We start from the raw sequence: 20,719 nt of genomic DNA on the forward strand, positions 1-20,719 counted from the left end.
ATTTCATGTCATGATTTCAAGTAATGAGATGAAATCAGCGTTTGGACATGCAATTTCATCTCATGAGATGAAATCCCAAATCATCCAAAAAGGCATGATTTGGGATTTCAAGTCATGATTTCAAATTTTTTAAATGTAAAACTTGACCCATAAGTTTATATTTTATATAAAAAAAAAAGATCCATAAGTTAGTAGATATTTTTAACAATTACTCCACCAACTATTACCAACCTCATTAACTTCTACCAACTGTTATTTATATCCGTACCATGTGGGAGGATTATATTAAAGAGTAGTTACATTACTATTCATGTTAATTTTTCCTTTTTATTGAACTAAAGTTTGATCAATTGATGTTGTATTTTTTAGAAAGACCTTCTAGTAGCGTATTAATTTTGTTATGAACTATGATTTGCTCATTTGGTAAGATTATATAAAAAATGGGAAAGATTTGATAGTTTTCACAACTCGTGGAGTTTTTATGTCTATAAAAAAAATACAACTAATGAAACTCAAATTGCATGTCCAAACATGGTTTCAAATCATGTTCAAACGGCTCCTTAAGTTAGTTGGATCATGATCAATTTGATCCATTTTGAGTCCGCGAGCCTATTTTCCATCTCTAGAGATTACAAAGGATTTAGATCATAAAAATTTACTCATTTTCCTTATTAAATCAATTCAAACAATTTAATTTTAAATAGTGATTCTGAGTAAGTATTTACCGAATTTAAACTACATGAATTACCTTCAAAGCCTTTAATCAAAGTCACTACTTGCTACACTTTAACGTTCTTTCATAACACCAGTAGTGAAGCACAAATCATAATGTTAACACGATTTACAGCTTTAATCGCGATGACAATTTCCTTCTAAACATTGCCGATATTTTGCTATCGTTATTTTTCTTTATATCCTGATTTGGTTGTACTTTTTTGAGCTGAGGGTCTATCGGAAACAATATCTAACCCACAAAGGTACGAGTAAGATTTGCGTACATCATACTAGTGGCGGAGTCAGGATTTTTACTAAGGAGTTTAAAAATATAAAGAAGTAAACACATGAAGAAGTCAAGGGGTTTCAATATCTATTATATATACATAAAAAAATAATTTTAACTTTGTATATACCGTGTAATTTTTCGCCAAAGGGGTTCGGATGAACCCGCTAGCTCCTTATAACTGGCTCTGTTCCTACATCATACCCTTCCCAAACCGCACTTGTGGGTATGTTATTATTGTTGTATTGCCCATATTTGAAACATGTCCAACGTCATAAACTCATAATTAAGCAGAAAAAAAATTAATGATCATGTCAAAAATGCCAGAACCTCGCCTTCATTATAATTTCAAAATTCAAGTCCAGCTGCAATGTCCACTAGTGGCCATTTTCCAATGACGAAGTCACTGGTCATGCCTCTGGATCCGCCAGTGGCCATGCCATTAATAAATAATCTATCCACTTTAATTTTAGGCCAAATACATAGACAACTAAGGGGATGACCTATTGAACACCTTAACTATGTATAAGTTGTACATTAAGCACCTTATTGATACTCCCTCAGTTAAATAAAGTGCGTGATACCCAAGCGTGCTGATATGGCAAACTGACGAATCAAATTTTGACATTTGGAAAATAAAATCTTAAAAAACCCTTTCCCACTACCTTTTTCCTCCATTTTCCCTGTTCAGTACTACCACCGTCTTCTGCAAATTGCCGCCACCATCTCAGCCACTTGTCACTACCATCAATGCCCGACTTCAATTAATCACCCCAATACAATCACCACCTTCTTAGTTTTTTTTTTTTTTAAACCCCTCCCATCTAGGAGCTCTCATTTTCTCCCTTGGTGACTCGAACTCGCAATCTTCGGGTTGAAAGTGGAGGGCGCTTGCTGAGCAACCCCTCTTGTCACCTTCTTAGTTAATCACTATTACATAGAAAAAATTCACGACCCCATTAATCTTGTGAAACACCAAAACTATCTCCTTTTCCCTCACTAAAGCTTCAAATGCGAGGTGGATGGAACGAGGTTTAAGAAATCAGCCAGGCAAAGGCCCACCTTGAGTCAAGCTAATAAGCTTCAGCTAATTCAGATTCCCTTGAAACCTTCCGTCAAGATGACAGTAAAACTGATGAATCCCACATCTATGAAGATTAGACTGTTATAGAGTCCAATTATTGTAAGAAACTAATTCGTTCTCTCACCTTCCTGCTGCAACTAGGAGTATCTAATAAATTTATTTTTTCCCAACTTTCATCAAACAATGCTTTAATTTTTAAGCATGGGGAAATACATGAGAGACAAAACCGACCCAGATCAATCCAAAGACCAAGAATAGGACTTTGTATAGTTTAGATTAATTTTCATGGACCAAGGATTATGTACTTAATCAGTTCATATAAGCCAAGAGGATCCGAATGATGTTCTGGATAGTTAGTTTGGTTAATGCAATAAGTTCTTCGCAGTGCATTTATGTCTACAAACCCTGCCATAAGGAAATGGAAAAAGTCATGCTTAGTGTGTATGGATAAAAATGACGAATTGAAAGTTAAAAAGTGGAGGAAGAAGATGTATGAGTATGGGAGAACATGGAATCGAGAGTGAAGAAGGAAAGGAGGTAGATAATGCAAAAGAATGGATTGATGTTGGATTATTTCTTTCAGCCATGTCAGCGTAACTCAATTAACTCACGCGCTCTAATGGAATTGTGAAACAATCTTTGTTCCATGTCACCAGATTGTGCTTAATAGGTACAGTTTGTTTACGGTTAAGGTGTTCAATAGGTTATCCCCTTAGTCAAAGTGTCCAAATAAAAAATGTTGACAAGTTTAAGGGGTTATTAATATATTTGGCCTTAATTTTATATATAGTCTATCTATATATACTGCCAAGCTGTCAATTTCTCATATTGTTGACTAACCAACTGATCATGAATATTTAATATCAAATTTTCTCAATATACCAATTCAATTGAGGTATCCCAATAGGATTTTAAGTTCAGACTAAGAATCAACTAGATCTAGTCATTAAATTACTACTAGCAGTTAATTAATAAGCACGAAGACGTTGAAAAAAGTACGGTTGTGACGATGTATATAATTTATAACACTATAATTTTAATCAAATTAGGTTTTTTTTTCATCTATCGTAAAACTTGATTCTGGCACACTTGATGCATATGGACCAATTACTTAACCTTGTACAATCTGTTTAATTATTGTATAGAGAAAAAAAGTTATATAAATGGAAATCCTTTTTGGAAAAATAAATATAGTAAAAATTTTAAAAATAAAAAATGAATTAGTAATTTTAAAACATTTTTGAATTCATCATCAAATGTAAGGCATAACGTTAGATAATCAGATTCTAATGATAAGAAGGAAAAATGTTGCCAAGTAAATTTATTTGTTAAAACAAAGTGTTATAGTTATCCAGGATGTACAGTCCACGCGAATTTTGCGGTAGCACTACAACATTTTAGGCCTAAGGCAACGCAATTCTGGACAACGCTTGTAAAGTGTTCCAAAAAATCTTTTTAGAAACGCTTTCAAGGCGTGGCCTTAGTTCAGAGCTTTTGGCCACAGAATATTTTTGCAACACTTTTAAGGTGGGGTCTTTAGGATTATAGACTACGCTTGGTAAGTGTTGCCAAATCTTAAAATAATTGGCAACGCCTATTCATATATATGACTACCCTTTTAAGTGTGCTATTTTTGTAATTCTAAGAACAACACTTTACAAGCGTGCCCTAATAGTTTTAATGAAATTTTGAGCCAAAATAATTAGTTCCCTCCATACATCTAAATTTCCCCCCAATTTCTAAAAGGCAAAATATACCATCTGACTATTAACACCAGCAAAGGTTTCCCCCCTAAAATTCTATTTCGCAAAGGGTTTCCATGAGCTTCTTCAGTAGGATTTTCTACTATTCCAAAATTTCTCCCAAAGGGTGTTGAATCCACAAGTATACTTGCATTTATTTTAAAGTTCACAACTTACTTCTTAGATTGAGTTTGCAATTGCATTGTTCTGGTTCTACTTAGCAGTTTTGGGTTCTTTTGTTGCTTAATTGTATAAATTCTTGTGCTTCTTTCCCCTTTTCATGATTCATGTTTTTGGGTTTCTGTAGTGATGAAAGTTTTTTCCCAAGTCATTCATTGAAAGAAGAAACTCTTGTGTCACTTGGATATTAGTTGCTTAATTGAGATTCTTGCATTTTGTAACGTGAAAGAGTCTTTTGATGAGGAAAATGCTTAAAGTTACACAACAAATATTACTCTTTTTTTTTTACCTTGAGTTTCTTGAGAACTTCACAAGTCTTAGATGTTAAAAAGGTCTCTTCTTTGTAGAAAAGCTGATGATTTTTTCTTAGGGTTGCAGAACTGTATCACACCAAATGGCCGCACTCGTTTGTTTTTCGTTTCCTTTCTTTGTTTCTTTGAGATTTATTTAAGGTCTGTGCTAAGTATGCTTTTATGTGTGCAGTCATTTAAGCAATTATTAGACTTAGCTCAAATCTGTGATATTCTTAGTGATTATATTGTTGTTTGGTAAGACTTTTTAAAAAGATTTCAGCATTTCCATTTACGATTTGTATCGATTATTAGGGGTAGTAATAAGATAATGTTGGCTGAAGCTGTTAAAACCTTATTCTGTTTGTATGGGTTTTGGTGTGCAAGCGGGAAATGGAGTTGAGTTATTTTATTGAATAGTCTTACTGCATGGTGTTTTGCTGGATTTTGTTGAAATTATTAGAAAAGTTGTAATGAGTAATTAGTTTTAGTAATAGCTGGAGCTTTAAGAATTGCAAATAAGCCTGATTAATCGCATTATTAATCTTACTCTGCTTAACTTTTTCTTTTTTTTGAAGACCCAAGGTACACTCTGCTTTCGTTATTTCTTTTTAGATTTGTATTTTGATTTTATGACTCGGCGTTTTCTAGTTAGATGTTGTAATGTTTGGAGGACAATAGAGAAAAATATTGAACGCAGACAGATCTAGATTGACAAAATTACCTCTTCATATATTTCTCTGTTCATATATTTAATTTATATCAAAATTCTTCTTATTTTTGTGTGTTGGATCAAATCTTAAACTCTTTACTTCTTTTGCCCTTCTGAAATAAAATAATTCAGAAATTTCTCATCATTTCATTTTTATGTCCTTTTAGACTAGCGAAAGGTAGTTTTTTGTTGCATATTCTATTACAATTTGGTTGATTTATAGGCGTTATATCTAAAGTTTGGTTGAAAGTTTATAGTTTTGGTCCTTATTTTCAGGGACAAAAGAAGGTGTAATTTGGTTTGTATCTTTTTTTATGCTGTCTATATTTGAGTAGAAATGAATTTTGGGATTATTTTTGGGGTCTTAATGGTTTGTTGACATTTTCTGTCAGGGGTTTTTTGGATCACATGCTTTGTGATTTGGATGCAATTAGTGTTGTACAAGAGATGAGGAAAAAAAGAGCATCTTAACAATAATTATATACCATTTGTTCTTTTAAAAAGTAAATGGCTTTTTTAAGACAAACTTTTAAAACTGTAGTTTAAATTTTAGTTCCGAACAGTCTTTTCTACAATCCCATAACTTTAGTTAACTCCTTGTCTTTAATCTTTTCCTGAAAGTAGAAAAAACAATTCCAGAAAATTGTTCATAACATAATTTAAAATCTGGAAAGTAAGTACTAGAAAATAAGATTCAACTTTAGATAAATTTTGAGAATATGAACAATATCCTTTGTGGCCGCTGGATTCGAACTCACTTTAATGCGTACTTGTTAATATCATTGTCTGAGACAATAGAAAATACTTCAATCTTTATATGATGGATGTATGTGTGTTCAATTTTAACGTCTTCTACTAATACTTATCTTCATAAATAGATTACTTGATAATTTTAATATGTATTTGTTTTGATAAATTTTAAAATCCCCTGCTAGATTACTCGTGGTGAACTTGAAGTTGGGTTTGCCCTAAGATAAGTCTCATGACTAGGTAAGAGTTTTTTTTTTTTTTTTTAATTAGTCTATTATTATACAACACCTATTTTGAAAAATTACTCATAATTTTAGGATCTATTTGTTAAGTATAAATTTTTAAATGGATCTATATTTTAAAATTTAATATCGCCTTTGATTTTAGGTTTCAAATGATCCATCCAAAGCTTGGATGGATTTACCAAGCTATAGCGAAGAGTATAGTGACGGTGTTCAACGTTTTTTGGACTTCGCTTATTCTGATGGAGATCCTCAAGGTGAAGAAATTCAATGTCCATGTGCAAAGTGTTGTAACATCCCTTGGTGTCGAAGAGGTGTAGTATATAATCATCTAATATGCTACGGTTTTGTTAAAGGTTACTCAAGATGGATTAACCATGGGGAATGGGACTTTCCAATGGAAGTTGATGATGAAGTTAACTTATATGATGACATCGATGGGTTGTTGAATGATCAATTTAGAGATGTTACACAAGCTGAAGGAGTTTAAGAAGGCCAAAATGAAGATGCCAAAAAATTCTATAAGTTAGTTGATGAGGCAAGCCAAGAATTATATCCTGGTTGTAAAGGATTCTCTAAATTATCATTCATAATTCGACTATATTTGTTGAAGTGTCTACATGGATGGAGTAATGCATCCTTTACTTCCCTCTTGGAGTTGTTGAAAGAGGCCATCCCTGAGTTGAACATTCGTTTATCCTATAATAAAGCCAAGTCTATGGTAAAGGATCTAGGTCTTGATTATAAAAAAATTGATGTATGTCCCAATGACTGCATGCTGTTTAGGAATGAACATAAAGGTGATGAAAATTGTCACGTTTGTGGAGCTTCACGATATATTGAATATCCTGAAGTAGATAGCGAGCTTCAGTCTTCTAAAAGATCTTATCATGTTGCTGCTAAAACTTTGAGACACTTTCCATTAATTCCTAGACTCAAAAGGCTATTTATGTGCTCAAAGACAGCGGATAAATTAAGGTGGCATGACGAGGAGCGGTCCAAAGATGGAAAGTTAAGGCACCCTGCTGATGGCCAAGCATGGAAAGACTTTGATAGCCTTCATCCAGATTTTGCAAAAGATTCTCGCAATCTGAGACTTGGCTTGGCAAGTGACGGATTCAATCCATTTCGGACCATGAGCATATCTCATAGTACATGGCCAGTTGTCTTAATTGTGTATAATTTTCCTCCTTGGATGTCCATGAAACAAGAATATTGCATGCTTTCTTTGCTTATATTTGGTCCGCGATCTCCTGGAAATGACATTGACATTTATTTGCAGCCATTAAAAGAAGAGTTGAAGGTATTGTGGGAGTTAGGGGTAGACACATATGATGCTTCGAGAAATCAAACCTTTCAAACGCGAGCAGCTCTTACGTGGATAATTAATGACTTCCCTGCATATGCTACGTTATTCGGGTGGAGTACAAAAGGAAAATTGGCTTGTCCTTGTTGTAATTATGGAACTAATTCTTGCTATCTGAAACATAGCCGGAAAATGTGTTACATGTACCATCGTGTTTTTCTACCCATGGATCATCCATGGAGATCTAACAAAAGGTCTTTCAATGGAAAAACAGAATTTAGGCCTCTTCCACAATTGTTAAAGGGAACCGATGTGTTTAATATGTTACAGAATGTTGAAAATGTGTTTGGGAAGAAGCAAAAGAAATCAAATGTCAGTCCATGGAAAAAAAGGTCAATTTTTTTTGAATTACCTTATTGGCAACACAACTCGCTTCGCCCCAACCTTGATGTAATGCATATTGAGAAGAACATGATTGATAACATAATAGGAACACTTTTGGATATATCTGGCAAGACGAAGGATCATGAAAATGCTTGTTATGACCTCAAAGAGATGGGCATTAGGAAAAACCTTCGACCAAAAGATACAAAGGATGGCAAGAAAATAAAGCTTGCACAAGCATGCTACTGTATGACTAAGGGAGAAAGATCTACTTTTTGTGGTGTTTTAAAGAATGCAAAGCTACCTGATGGTAGTGCTTCCAATATTTCCCGATGTGTGCAACCAGCCGAATGAAAAATATCTAATTATAAGACCCATGATGCCCATTTCATGCTACATTACTTGTTGCCAATACCAATTAAAAGCATACTTCATGATCATGTTGCTATTCCTTTGATTCGTCTAAGCTCCTTTTTTCATCGTTTATGTCAAAAGGTTATCACACCAGAGGATCTAGATTGTTTGGAAGCAGAGATTAGAGAAACAATGAGCCAATTGGAGCGAATTTTTCTTCCTTGTTTTTTTTTGATATAATGGTTCATTTGGCTATCCATTTGCCAAACGAGCTAAGATTAGGAGGTCCAGTCCAGGGCCGATGGATGTATCCTTCTGAAAGATTTATGTGTAGGTTCAAGTCGTATGTTCGTAACAAAAACCATGTAGAAGGATCCATTGCTGAAGCATATCTAGTTGAAGAGTGTCTAAATTTATGCTCAAGATAGTTACATGGTGGTGTACATACCAGATATAATAGAAGATCCCGAAACAATGATGAATGTGGTTCAACTGATGCACAAACTTGTAGTTTGTTCCCTAACAAAGGTTTTCCTTTAGGAGGGAAAATGGGTGATCCAGATGAGCTAGATGACAAGTCACTAAATCAAGCACATAGATACATATTGAGCAATTGTGAAGAAATTCAAGATTATGTCAGGTATTTAACTCACTTATAATTATAAAATTGTCTTTTATATCAATAAATGTTTAAATTATTTAATGTTTCTTTTTGCTAACAAATAACAATACTTGTTCTGTAAAGAGCACGAGCTTGAAGTTAATAGTCATGAGTGAAGATCTAAATGGAGCAAGGCCAAGACTCATAATCAAAACTTTGCTCAATGGTTTGAAAGCCGTGTTTTGCATGACGATGTGCCTGATTTGATAAAACAATTGTCTAGAGGACCAAGTTCAATTGCTAAAAGATACTCTGGGTATCTCATTAATGGATATAGATTCCATGTGAGGCAGCGTGATGTAAGGAGAAAAACACAAAATAGTTGTATTACATTAGTTGCACTAACTACAAGTTTTGCAAGCTCAAAGGATAAAAATCCAGTTGATGCAAATGTGACTTATTATGGCAGAATAATTGATATAGTTGAGTTAGATTATTATGGTCATTTTAAGGTTGTGTTGTTTAAGTGTGACTGGTATGAGGCTGCATAAGATACTTACGGTCTTACTTATGTCTACTTCAACAAGAGATGCTATCAAGAAGAGCCCTTTGTGATAGCATCCCAAGCACACCAATGCTTCTATGTGCAAGATCCATATGATCAAGATAAACACTACGTTATGAAGACCGTCCCGAGAGACTTGTTTAGCATAAGTGATCAACTTGAATCTGATGCTCCTCACTGTTATGGAGATGAGCCGTCTGAACATTCGATGGCCCCGTTTATACCAAATGATAATGGTAAAGTTGTTTTAGTAAGGAGTGATGTACCTGAAACCATTATTGATGTGCCTCTAGAAGGATTTCTTGCGCAACAAACTGAAATTGGATCTGGAGATGAGTTTGATGTTTGAAGATACATCTTGAGTTTAATTCTAATTCAGAAGTTGAATATTTGCACAATGTTCAGCTAGAAAAATAGTTCAGTCATTTACTTGATTAATAACTAGAGAGTTTCCTGCTTTAGATGTCATACTGATGACATTTATTTTGTCGATGCTTTCTTGTCTAATTCATCAGGCTCTAATATTAAGCAGTTATTGTGGAAATGTTTGGATACAAATACTAGTAATATTGAGTTGCATAGTGTTTCTGGATTTCTGAACTACGTTTCTACATGTTCAGCATTTCTGCAATTGTGTTCTGCAGAGATTTTTTTTCTACACTGCATTTTTGTATTTCTGCACTGCATTTTCTGTATTTCTGCACTGCATTTTTATATTTCTGCACTGTATTTTTTGCTGCATTGCGTTTCTGTATTTCTGCATTGCAGTTTACTATTTTCTAAACTATGTTTCAGCATTTCTGTAGTGTCGTGCTTCAGCAGTGATTTTTTTCTGCATTACATATTTGTATTTCTGCACTGTATTGCAGTTTCAGTATTTCTGTACTGCATTTTTTTCATTTTCTGCACAGCTTTTTCAGCATTTCTGCACATTTTTCAGCATTTCTGCACTGTGTTTCAGCATTTCTGCACGATTTTTCAGCATTTCGGCACAGCGTTTCAGCCTTTCTGCACAGTTTTTTCAGCATTTTTGCACTGTATATCAGCTTTTCTGCACTGCTTTTTCTGTATTTCTGCACTGCGTTTTAATATTTCTATACTATATTTTTTGCTGCATTGTGTTTCTGTATTTCTTAAACGCAGTTTACTGTTTTCTTAACTGCGTTTCAGTATTTTTGTAGTGTTGTGCTTTCTGGTATATCTAGTTTGAGTTAATTTCCTGGTGTTCTTATACTTCCAAGCAATAAATGTACTTGCAAAAGAGCAAACAATGTTAGTGAAAAAATTTATCACCATGTTCTCCTCCAGATGGACTTGAACATGATGATAATGCTTCCTTTTCAGTTCATCACCAACAAACTTCCTCTGTAAATTCAGCATTGCATTTCCTTTTATAACCAACATCCACTAACTTTGGACACCCTTGGTCAAAATCCCTATAAGACCAGCCAACAACCTCCAGATTTGCACTTCTTCCTTGAATTGTCCATGTAATCTTGAATTCTTTCCATGCATGCCAGTAGCACCATCCTACTTCCTTGCACCAAGGCTGTCTCCATCTGACTATTAACACCAGTAAATTCCATCATAAGCAGATTTCTAGAAATTCTCCAACTGTCTTCATCACCTATATTTCACACCTTCCTCTACAAGAAACACTATTTTTAGCATTCTGCGTTATTATTTTCACACAACATTTCTGCATAGCATTTTTATATTTTTGTACAATGTTATGTATTCCTTTTATTGTTGGACTAAAGTATTTTTTTTTCTCTTTATGAAGAATGAATCTAGGAGAAAAGAAAAAGGTTTTGAATCCAAACAAAGCTCAGAGTCCTATGAAGAAGATAGGTTACGATTTCCAATTTCGATCGAGTGCTAAACTAGCCAAGCAATATGAGATTAAGAGAGAAAAACTTGCTAATGATCGGGAGAATAGAGCTGTGAAACAGCAAGCACCATTAAGTCATAAAAGGAAGAATCTTATGTCTACAATATCAAATGCAAGAGAAGGACAAAGTAGACAAAGGTTAATCCAATCTAAGGAGTCCATTCAGCAGCAAGGAAATGGTATATTACCTATGCACAAATCCACAGTCCAACTGTCTTCAAAGGAAGTTCTTAACACTTCAAATATGATTGAAAAAAGACAAGGAGAAGGAGAAAAACAACTTGGCATTCATGAGCTACAAAATGTCAAAAAGGTGAAGAGAAAGTCGGTCTTACCGACGACAAGTCTTGATATTTTCCTACAACAAAAAGGAACACATGTGGGTGGAGAGAAACTACCTAATATTCAGCCAGTTAATGAGGCCAGATCTATGCCGTCCCCTCTTGTTGATGAGCATAATATTGAACTTGACAATTTTGATGCACAAGAAGAAGTTGGCGATGATGAGTGTGTTAGAGACGAAACTATAGACGTTGATTCACATATAGGTGGTATGTCTTAAACCTTGTAATTTTGTTTGTATTCATTATATTTTTATTTATTTATGCATAGATTGTTACATCAATCCAGGAACATCAGATAAGAAGAAAGTTCGAGGGCAAACGAAATGTATGCTGATTCATGCAAGAAATCTTCAGGAGAGAAAGGAGGTGACATTTGACAAAGGACAAGCCGTGGGACCAACCGGTAAAAGAGTGTCTCGGTTAAGCAACTTCATAGGAACAGTTTCCAGGAATCCTAAATTTATCACATTACTATTCACTAATTGGCATGATGTTCCAGATGATACGAAACAACAAATGGTGGATTATGTTAAAGTAAGAACAATCAATTTTGAATTGTGTATTTTATTGGGTTTCTTACCAAATGAAGATAACATATATGTCATTTGCATAGACCAAGTTCATAATTCCAGCAGAAGGAAATAAGTGGGTGATGGATGGTCTTCGTGAAGCTTGGAGACGACACAACAAAACTACTAAGGAGAGACATTTTGATGTGAATCGTAGTATTGAAGATATGGTAGAAAATCGTCCCCCTGAGATACCAGAAGTTCAATTTCGCCAATTAATTGAATATTTGATAGATGAAGATGTCCAAGTGAGATTAAACAATGCATTCTACTCTTGAACATATTATTAAATTATATCTTTTTTTCTTTTTGATTAGTAACTAATATACTTCTGTTGGTGGAATTTTAGGCCATCAGCCAAAAAAATTCTGAAAATAGAAAAAAACAAAAGTGGAGGCATCGGATGGGACCTAGTAGTTTTGCAAGAGTACGCGTGGCATTGGTAATATTTATTTGAAAGTTTGTGAAAAAATGACTTCCATTTCTACACATACTTTTTTACTGTATGTTTTTTTTTTATTGACTCTGATATAATTTGTAGCGTGACTCTAAAGAGAACAAGGAGGATCCATCACAATCTGAAATATTTGTTGCAACTCGTACAAAAAAGGGAAAACAAGTTCATGAAGATGCCCAAAGTGCAATAGTAAGTGAAGTTGCAGTTAATTTCTAATCATGGAATTTGATTTTTTATATATAAATTTTGTTCTAACGAATATTTCTTTTTGACAGTCTGAACTTCAGAACCGTCAACACTCTGGGGAAACAGCAGATGAAACATTTCAGGCAGTGTTTGGAAAGGAGCAGCCTGGTCGAGTACGATGCTATGGTAGATCAGTGACAAAAAGTTCTTTGAAAAAAGATGAGGAAATCAACAAGCTCCAACAGAAGCATAACAATGAAGTCTTTACTTTGAAAGAATAAATCAAGGAAATGAGAGAAGAAATGCATGAATTGAGGCAATTGCGACATAACTTTAATCTATTGGTACAAAACAACCCTGGACTGAATGCTCAAGATATACCCGGGGTTTTTTGGATCTAACCAACCTTCTCCAGTTGATGCTACTAGTGGACAGGCTGTTAGAGGCCAAAATCTTCCACATTCTTCTGGATCAACTCATGGACCAATTCTTGAAAAGGTATTTGTACTCCACATTCTCATTAAACTTAAATTTTTTATGGGACCAATTCCTAGCAGTGGGCTTTATTCACTGTATATTTAGGAAGCAAAGTGAACCTAATTAAAGTTACTATTCTTTTGGTCCTTGTCGTGTTCTTCTCTTTGCATTATGTTTTTTTTCCCCTGCACATAAGCGTTTCAATCTAAAAAACACATATAAAGATACATGTGGTATTGAGTAGGCTATAGTTTCAAGAGGTACACGTTATGTTTTAGTGTCCTTGAAAGTTTTTTTTTTTTTTTAAAATTTAAAGCCACCTTCAAGGTGGGTGTTAGGCCGGACCCCTACCTTGTATATTAATAACCAAAAGGAGAATACATGCGCTCGAGGTATGAAGTGCCTAACCTCATATACAGTTTGTAAAGTAAAGGACATTCCCTTTGCTTCAATTCTTGCTAACCAAGGCTTAGTGTTAGAAAATTTACAAAAATTAAGACCAAAGGTCACTAAACATATGATGAGAGTATGAATTTTTTTTTTTTATCATAGTTAAGCTTCCAAAAGTGTAAGATTAGACTATACATGAGGAACCACATTAGAATATTTAATGTCCTTGATCTTTTTGTTCTTAATCCTAAAATTAGGAAATCTCCATTTATCCATATTGACAAGCCCTTTCACTTGTCTTGGAAGTTCTTCAAAGTTGGTGTCGACTCTGTCCATGCAATTATTATGAGTCATAGCTGCGAGCAAATCCGTCACCTTGTTGGCCTCACGAAAATAGTGTTGGATAGACCAAGAAGTAGCCTCCAGGGATCTTTTGATATCTCGAATGATTTTACCAACCTGCCAAGGGATTTTAAATGCATCCTTGATCCATGACATGAGAAGAATAGAGTCGGTTTCTAGCTCCAGATTTATAATGTTGTGATGAATACACCATTGGACCCAAAACAAGAGTTCTTAATATTCCGCAATGTTGCTCTTGCTAGGTACAAACCGGACAAAGTAGGCCATTATCATCTTTCCTTGTGAGTTTCTTATCATTGCTCCTCCTCCACTTGAATTATTTTTATGGCTCCAATGACTTTTGATATTGAAGAAGTTGTTGATTGGCTTGTTCCAGTAGACAGCCAAGCACATTTTAAAAGCAATATTCTTGAATAGTCGCTTTGAGGAATTTATTTGAGTCTTCAGTTCTTGCAAGAGTTTTAATTGGTAGTTGTCTATCTTGATTTCTTTTCTTGGTGTTCCTTGTGTATGATGCTTTATTTTCAAATCGTTATTCTCCTTGGAAAGCACCGATTTGGTGGATATGCTGCTTAAGATTCCTCTACTTCACGTAAATGTGTTGAGCAGTACCTTAGGTAAATGCTTGTTCTACTAGTTGGTTATCCTCATTTATTTTGATGGGCTGTTAATTTCCGTGAAATAGGAACATACTTTTACCTTGCTTTCACAAATGATCAAAATTTGATTTCCATCTAATTATTAATTTCTTTTTATGTGTAGGAGAAGGTGTGTGATGCAATTGGTGGTAAAAAGTCAATTTGATCTATTGATGTGAATGGATGAAGAATTTTGGATAACTATTAGGATGTCTATCATTCATGATACTATATGAATACATTCAGTTTAATTTGTAAAGTTTTTTGCTAATGAGCATTTTGATACATAAATTTTATTATCATGTGTTTTACATGACTAAGTTGAAGTCCATTGCAAGTATTATATGGATTTGAATTACATTTTTTAATTTATTATCTAATTTAATTCTTGATATCATCAAAATATGTGATAGTACTAGTAATGCATATTTTTTGACTAATATCAGTTACATGATATATTCAAAATGTGATCTTTTAATCAAAAACTTTTTGTTAATAAAACTATTAAAAAAGTATTTTATGACCCACCCAAAATTACCACACTTTAAAAGTGTGAATATAGGAATTGTACGTTTAATTTGTTATGTATATAGGCAAGGGCTACGTTTTATAGGTGTTCTGTTAGAAGCCACGTTTAGAAAGTGTGGCCTATAAAATAACAAATGCCACACTTTCAAAGTGTTTCTGTAGAATGGAAAGTGTTGCCATACGGAGGTATAACAAGTGTGGTCTTTGCCATGGAATAGGCCACACTTTTAAGCGTGGCTAGTAAGGGCACGTCTGAAAAGCGTGGCCATAGGTCAAAGGATACGGTTGTTATGGCCACCCTATCAAAAGCGTTGCCAAAAGTCAAAAAGTGTGGCCTTTGATAAAAGGCCACACTTTTTGACAGTTTAGGCCACACTTTTTCGGGGTGCTTGAAGACCAAATTTGTTGTAGTGTAGGTCACTCGCACAAATTCCCTATTTTAGGGTGGTCTTTAATTTTTGTCCCTCGAATTTGAAGTCTTTAATTTTTTTTCCTTGAGCATTTTGGTGCATCATAAGTTTTGATTTGGCTCGGCAAGTGTTTAGATTTAGCTCGGCATATGTATCATAACATACTACAAGTTATGCCGGATACAACAAAATTTTCAAAGTACATTAAACATAATCTGAAAAACGACATAAATTTAGATTTCACTCGACAAAGTTACATTTAGCTCGGCATATGTGTCATACCATCCCACAAGTTATGATAGACATGACAAACTTTCAACGTGCACTCAACATAATCTGAAAAAGGACATAAGTTTAGATTTCACTCGACAAAGTTACATTAGCTTGACATATGTATCATAACATTCCAAAAGTTATGTCGGACGTAACAAAACTTTCAGCACTCAACATAATCTGAAAAATACTACATAACTTATGCCACATAACTTAATTCTACAGAACTTGTGCCTAGCGAGACAAAAATTCAGTTTTCGAAGATAAAAATGTTACAGAATTTATGCCGAATGAAACATGTCGATATTTTCATTACATGAGCACTAGGAATAAAAGTTAAAGACCCGTGGGACAAAAATTAAAGACCAGTGCATTTGAAGAAAAATCCGTGAAAACACTTCACTTGGGGCAGCTTTGTGGAGATGGGCTTCATTAACAATGTATGATTAGGGTTTTTCTAGTCCAACTTGTATAACATGTGCAAGCCCACCAAATCGGTCAATTTGCACGATTGCCGTTGTTCGGGGGTGGTATTTAATTTTTGCCTTTCGCCTAATATCCCGAGGTTCTGGGTTTGAATCCCGGCTTAGTCAAAATAAAAATAAAAATCGCAAGGCAGAGTTTCGTAGCAAAATTAGGCCTATTCGGGAAAATTTAGGACTTAAGGCAAACTTTTGCTCAAAATTAGGCTTATTGTCACGCCCTAAAATCCACCCTAGACGTGACCGGCATCTGACGTCATGAACAACATCGGAAGAACCTAAACGACACAATAATAACACTTGAACCCACCAGGTTCAACATTCGCTTCGAACAGTTTATAAAATAAATGTAACATCAAGTTCCTTTTTAATAATCTTTCCTTATTAAATTAAACAAAGTTATAAGTAACTGTGTATATCAGGATCACAATTATGAAATAAGATCAGCGGAAGTCTAATATACGTAAATAGTCATAAACGTGGCAAATACCCATTAAGTCGTACGAGACTTTGACAATCTACCCACAATTCTGACAACTATCTATGGAGCTTCTAAGAGACACAACAATCATCTAACTTCGGGACGCAGCCCGGAAATCTAGAATAATAAATGAAACAGAAAGTGTCCCACGAACAAGGATGTGGGCTCACCAAATCAACAGCAGCATCAAGTTCTCCAAAGTGTCGAGAGTATCACGAACCTGCACTTCTCCGTTACCTAACATAGCATCAAAAACAACAATAGTATGCCTGAGTACTTTCCTACTCAGTGAGTGCCTCGGGGACAACAAGTAATATAAAAATAAAATATAATAATAGAGAGACATACAAATCACTTTTATAGTCAACAATGATTTTAAAAGAGACATACATCCAAAACCAGTTTTCAAAAGAGAGACATATAAATTACCTTTATATTCAAAAAGGATTTTATTTTTAAAGAGACATACAAATCACCTTTATAGTCCAAAATGATTTTAAAAGAGACATACCTTAAATCCCGTTAAAATATCCCAAACGTAAGCTCCATGCTTCAAAGAATCATTCTACATCTAATTGTGGTTTGTATGACCAATAAACTATATATACATATTCACCAAATTCGCAGCTACTGTTCATCGCTGGAAACGCACATCTATAGACCTTGAAATCCGATCTCACCGTTCACATTTAAGACCTATATGTTGAGACCACTCAGTTAAAATTTGGGCTTGATTCAACGGTTAGATAAGCGTAAAATGTCAATTTAATATGGCTGGTCGGAGAAAATTCTACAGGAAAAATACTAGGGTTTTGTTTTTAATAAAGTGCATCTAAACCAATCTTATTTCATGATTCTACCAACTATTCCATGTCTAAAACATAATAATAATTGCATATATCCATAAAAGTGTGAGGGTGTCACCTTTTTGAAGAAATCCCAAAGCTTCATCTCATATTTGACCTTAAATGAAGTTTCCACAATCTATCGATTTCATATAATGATTCGGTGTTAATCTAGTGATTAGTTAAGGTAATTAACTTAGGGTTTGAGTAAAAACTCACCTTAGAGAGATGATATATGGCTCTGGTGGAAAAACCCTCTCCTTGGACGTTTTTGGGGTGTATTTATAGGTTATCATAAAGGCTTGGGCTTTAAAACCTAATCCTACAAGAATCGAGATTTCTATTTTCCATGTATTCTGTAAAACAGGCATAACTTTTTACTCACATGTCTTTTTGGGCTGAATAATATATTTTTGAAAAGGTATTTTAATTCCCTACAACTTATATGTTTTGAGTTTTTCCAAATGTCAAACGAAAATACCCGAAAACTTGACATAACTGGAAACTGTCTCAAACTTGACGAATTTAAAGATTTCTAAGGAACTTTCTTATCTCATTTGACCCTGAAAAGATTATTTAACACCATTATTCATCCCAAAGGAATCCAAAACATTAAAATGACATCTAAACTCCAATTATTTCACAATGACACCTAACTCGGATTTACGGGATGTTACACTTATTCGGCCGAAAGTTAGGTTTAAAGGCAGAAGTTTTCCTTTACTTAAAGGCAGAAGTTTGCCTTTACCCAAAACTAGGCCTTAAGACAAACCTTTGCCTTAAGGCTTAACTTTTGCCCAAATAGGCCTAATTTTGGGCAAATGTTAGGCCTAACGCAGAGGTTTCGCGAAAGTCTTGCCTTGTGAAATTCTTTTTTCTTTTTTAGCTGAGCGGAGGTTCGAACCCAAAACCTCGAGATATATTTAGCCACTTTTTTAGGCTAAAGGCAAAAATTAAAGAGCAGCAATTTGAGGGGAAAAAAATTAAAGACCAGTGCGTTTGAAGGGCAACCCGCACAAAAAAAATGCACCAAATCGCCTCTAGCCAACAATAATGTCAAGAAAAGAGTACAAATAAACTAAAAAAGAAATGATTATTTGACAAGCAACTAATAAGTAGCACTTTTGATCTTTTAATTATGTAAATTTTAATTTTAGTCCTTATGATATTTGAGTAAGCAAATTTAGGCTTTAAGCACTTAAAATTTGCACTTTTGATCTCCTAGCTTTTGCTTAATTACAAATTTCCTGAAGTGTTGACCGGTTCATCATTTAATTACAATGTGCTGTGTTCAACTTGTAGTATCAATTTATTCATATTTGAGGGCAGCATACTTCTAAAGATAGTCTAAATATAGCATATTTTTCTACATAAAAGGATCAAACGCACACATTTTAATTAATTAAAAGTTTAACGTGTTGAGTCATAAGTCACAAGAACAAAAATCATAATATACCCATAACCGTGGGACCAAAAATGCTATTATCCCAATTATTGTAAATAATTTTATGTTTATTGAGGAGGTTCCAAAGTGTCATTGTGGTCAAAGATACGCCATTAAACCAAACCGCCATAGGAAAAAATGAATCATTGGATTTCTCATGAAGAAGAAAGGCCCTCTTGAGATTGTTCCACTTGTCCAACCCACTACCCCTCTTACCAGGTTTAGTTCTGGTCCGGTTATGGGCCGGGTTAGGTGGATTGGGCCCAGCCCAATTGACAGGTTTAACTCCAACTCGTGCAACAACTGTTGCAGGTATATTATAATTAGGTTAATTAGTTATAATTATAATTTCACTTAAATTTGTGCTTATCTAGAAGACTAGAACTGATCACTATTTTCTGAAATGTATTTTACGACTAGCTAGAACGTAAATACAAAAAACACTCAAATCCGCAGATCTGAGCCAGCTAGATCTGAGCCATTTTCCAGCCATATCTGAGATATACATTGTTCATATATTCAACCAAATACACTGTTAACAAATAGACTCAAAAAATACAAAAAACACTCAAATCCGCAGATCTGAGCCAGCTACGTAAAGAAAAGAAGATTAATGATGATGTATAATATGTGGAAGATCAGTTGGTCTGCGAGTGAATTAGTTGTATTTGGATGCGCCAACACCAGATATCGACCAGATCTGAAGCAGATCTGATTCTCTCTGCCGTTTCACGCTGCCATCTACGACGACGTGAGGTTCATCTTCAAATGTTCAAAGCCGGTCCAGATGAGAGGAGGGGGGGGGGGGGGGGGGGGGGGAGAGAGAGAGAGAGAGAGAGAGGCAGTTGTTTTGGTTGGGATCCGCTAAAGTCGTCGCCGGAGATCCGGGACTGTGGCGGCGGCGGTTGTAGTGAGGAGGGAGAGAGAAAGTTTTTTAGGGTTTTGAGAGGATTGAAAATCTGAAATGGATAGTGAGTGGGAACAGAGAAAGATATATTTATTTGGGTATGTATTTTGATATAGTTACCAATTGTAATTTAGAAAAGTGAATTAGCTACTAATTATAATTAAATAAAAGGATAGTTATTATTAATAGTTAGGTCTTAAAAGAAGCTACAATCAATAAAAATTCCTTATTAGATCAAGGCTGAAGTAATCGACAGACCTTCGAACTTGTTCTTGAAATCCATTTATGCCCCCAACTGAACCCTCTAGCCCCCATAAATGTGTACCAATTTAACACAAAATAGTAACCCATCCAAAAATTTTGTGGAACTTGAAATAATTAATAAATTTTGTATTAAGAAAAAGAAAACTAATATAAAACTAATTTAACTAATAAAAAGACTATTTCAGAAAAGAAAAAAAAAAGTGAAAACATATTTTACACCCCACCCCCATGCCCACCCAAACCCACCCTTTCTTTTTCCCGATCCCACTAGCCAGTGATGGCCGGCGGAAACCTTCTCACCGGAAAACCCAAAACTCTCCTCCATATTCGTCAACAAACTTCTTTTCCAATGGCAACTTCATCTAGACCCACTAGGCCACCACCATTTCTCTAACTTAATCATCACCGGCCCGACGACCGCCACCGCAACTCCATCCCACCCAGCCCCACCCTTTCTTCTTCCTCGAGCATTCACGGAAAAGGAAAAAAAAGAAGAAAAGATTCAATTTTTATCCAAAGCTTTCAACTCAAAATTGTACAATTTTTCTCTTCTCAAAACG

At 34.7% G+C, this 20,719-nt stretch overlaps 1 protein-coding gene across 1 annotated transcript; it reads left to right on the top strand.

The window, feature by feature from the left end:
• Positions 1-6,172: 6,172 nt before the first annotated feature.
• On the top strand, positions 6,173-8,044 carry LOC132629147 (uncharacterized). The gene is made up of 2 exons (XM_060344878.1): positions 6,173-6,484; positions 6,614-8,044. Exons 1-2 carry the CDS (start codon positions 6,173-6,175, stop codon positions 8,042-8,044), a joined length of 1,743 nt encoding a protein of 580 aa, XP_060200861.1.
• The last annotated feature ends 12,675 nt before the right edge of the window (positions 8,045-20,719 follow it).

Source organism: Lycium barbarum, chromosome 2, assembly GCF_019175385.1.
Source record: "Lycium barbarum isolate Lr01 chromosome 2, ASM1917538v2, whole genome shotgun sequence".
In the NCBI taxonomy this organism is placed as follows: domain Eukaryota; kingdom Viridiplantae; phylum Streptophyta; class Magnoliopsida; order Solanales; family Solanaceae; genus Lycium; species Lycium barbarum.

Bases quoted from the DNA above. Each gene is read 5' to 3' on its own strand.
- LOC132629147 (XM_060344878.1), top strand. From the start codon at position 6,173: ATGGATTTACCAAGCTATAGCGAAGAGTATAGTGACGGTGTTCAACGT. The intron at 6,485-6,613 runs GTTTAAGAAGGC...TATTTGTTGAAG, and splicing joins ATGTTACACAAGCTGAAGGA to TGTCTACATGGATGGAGTAA.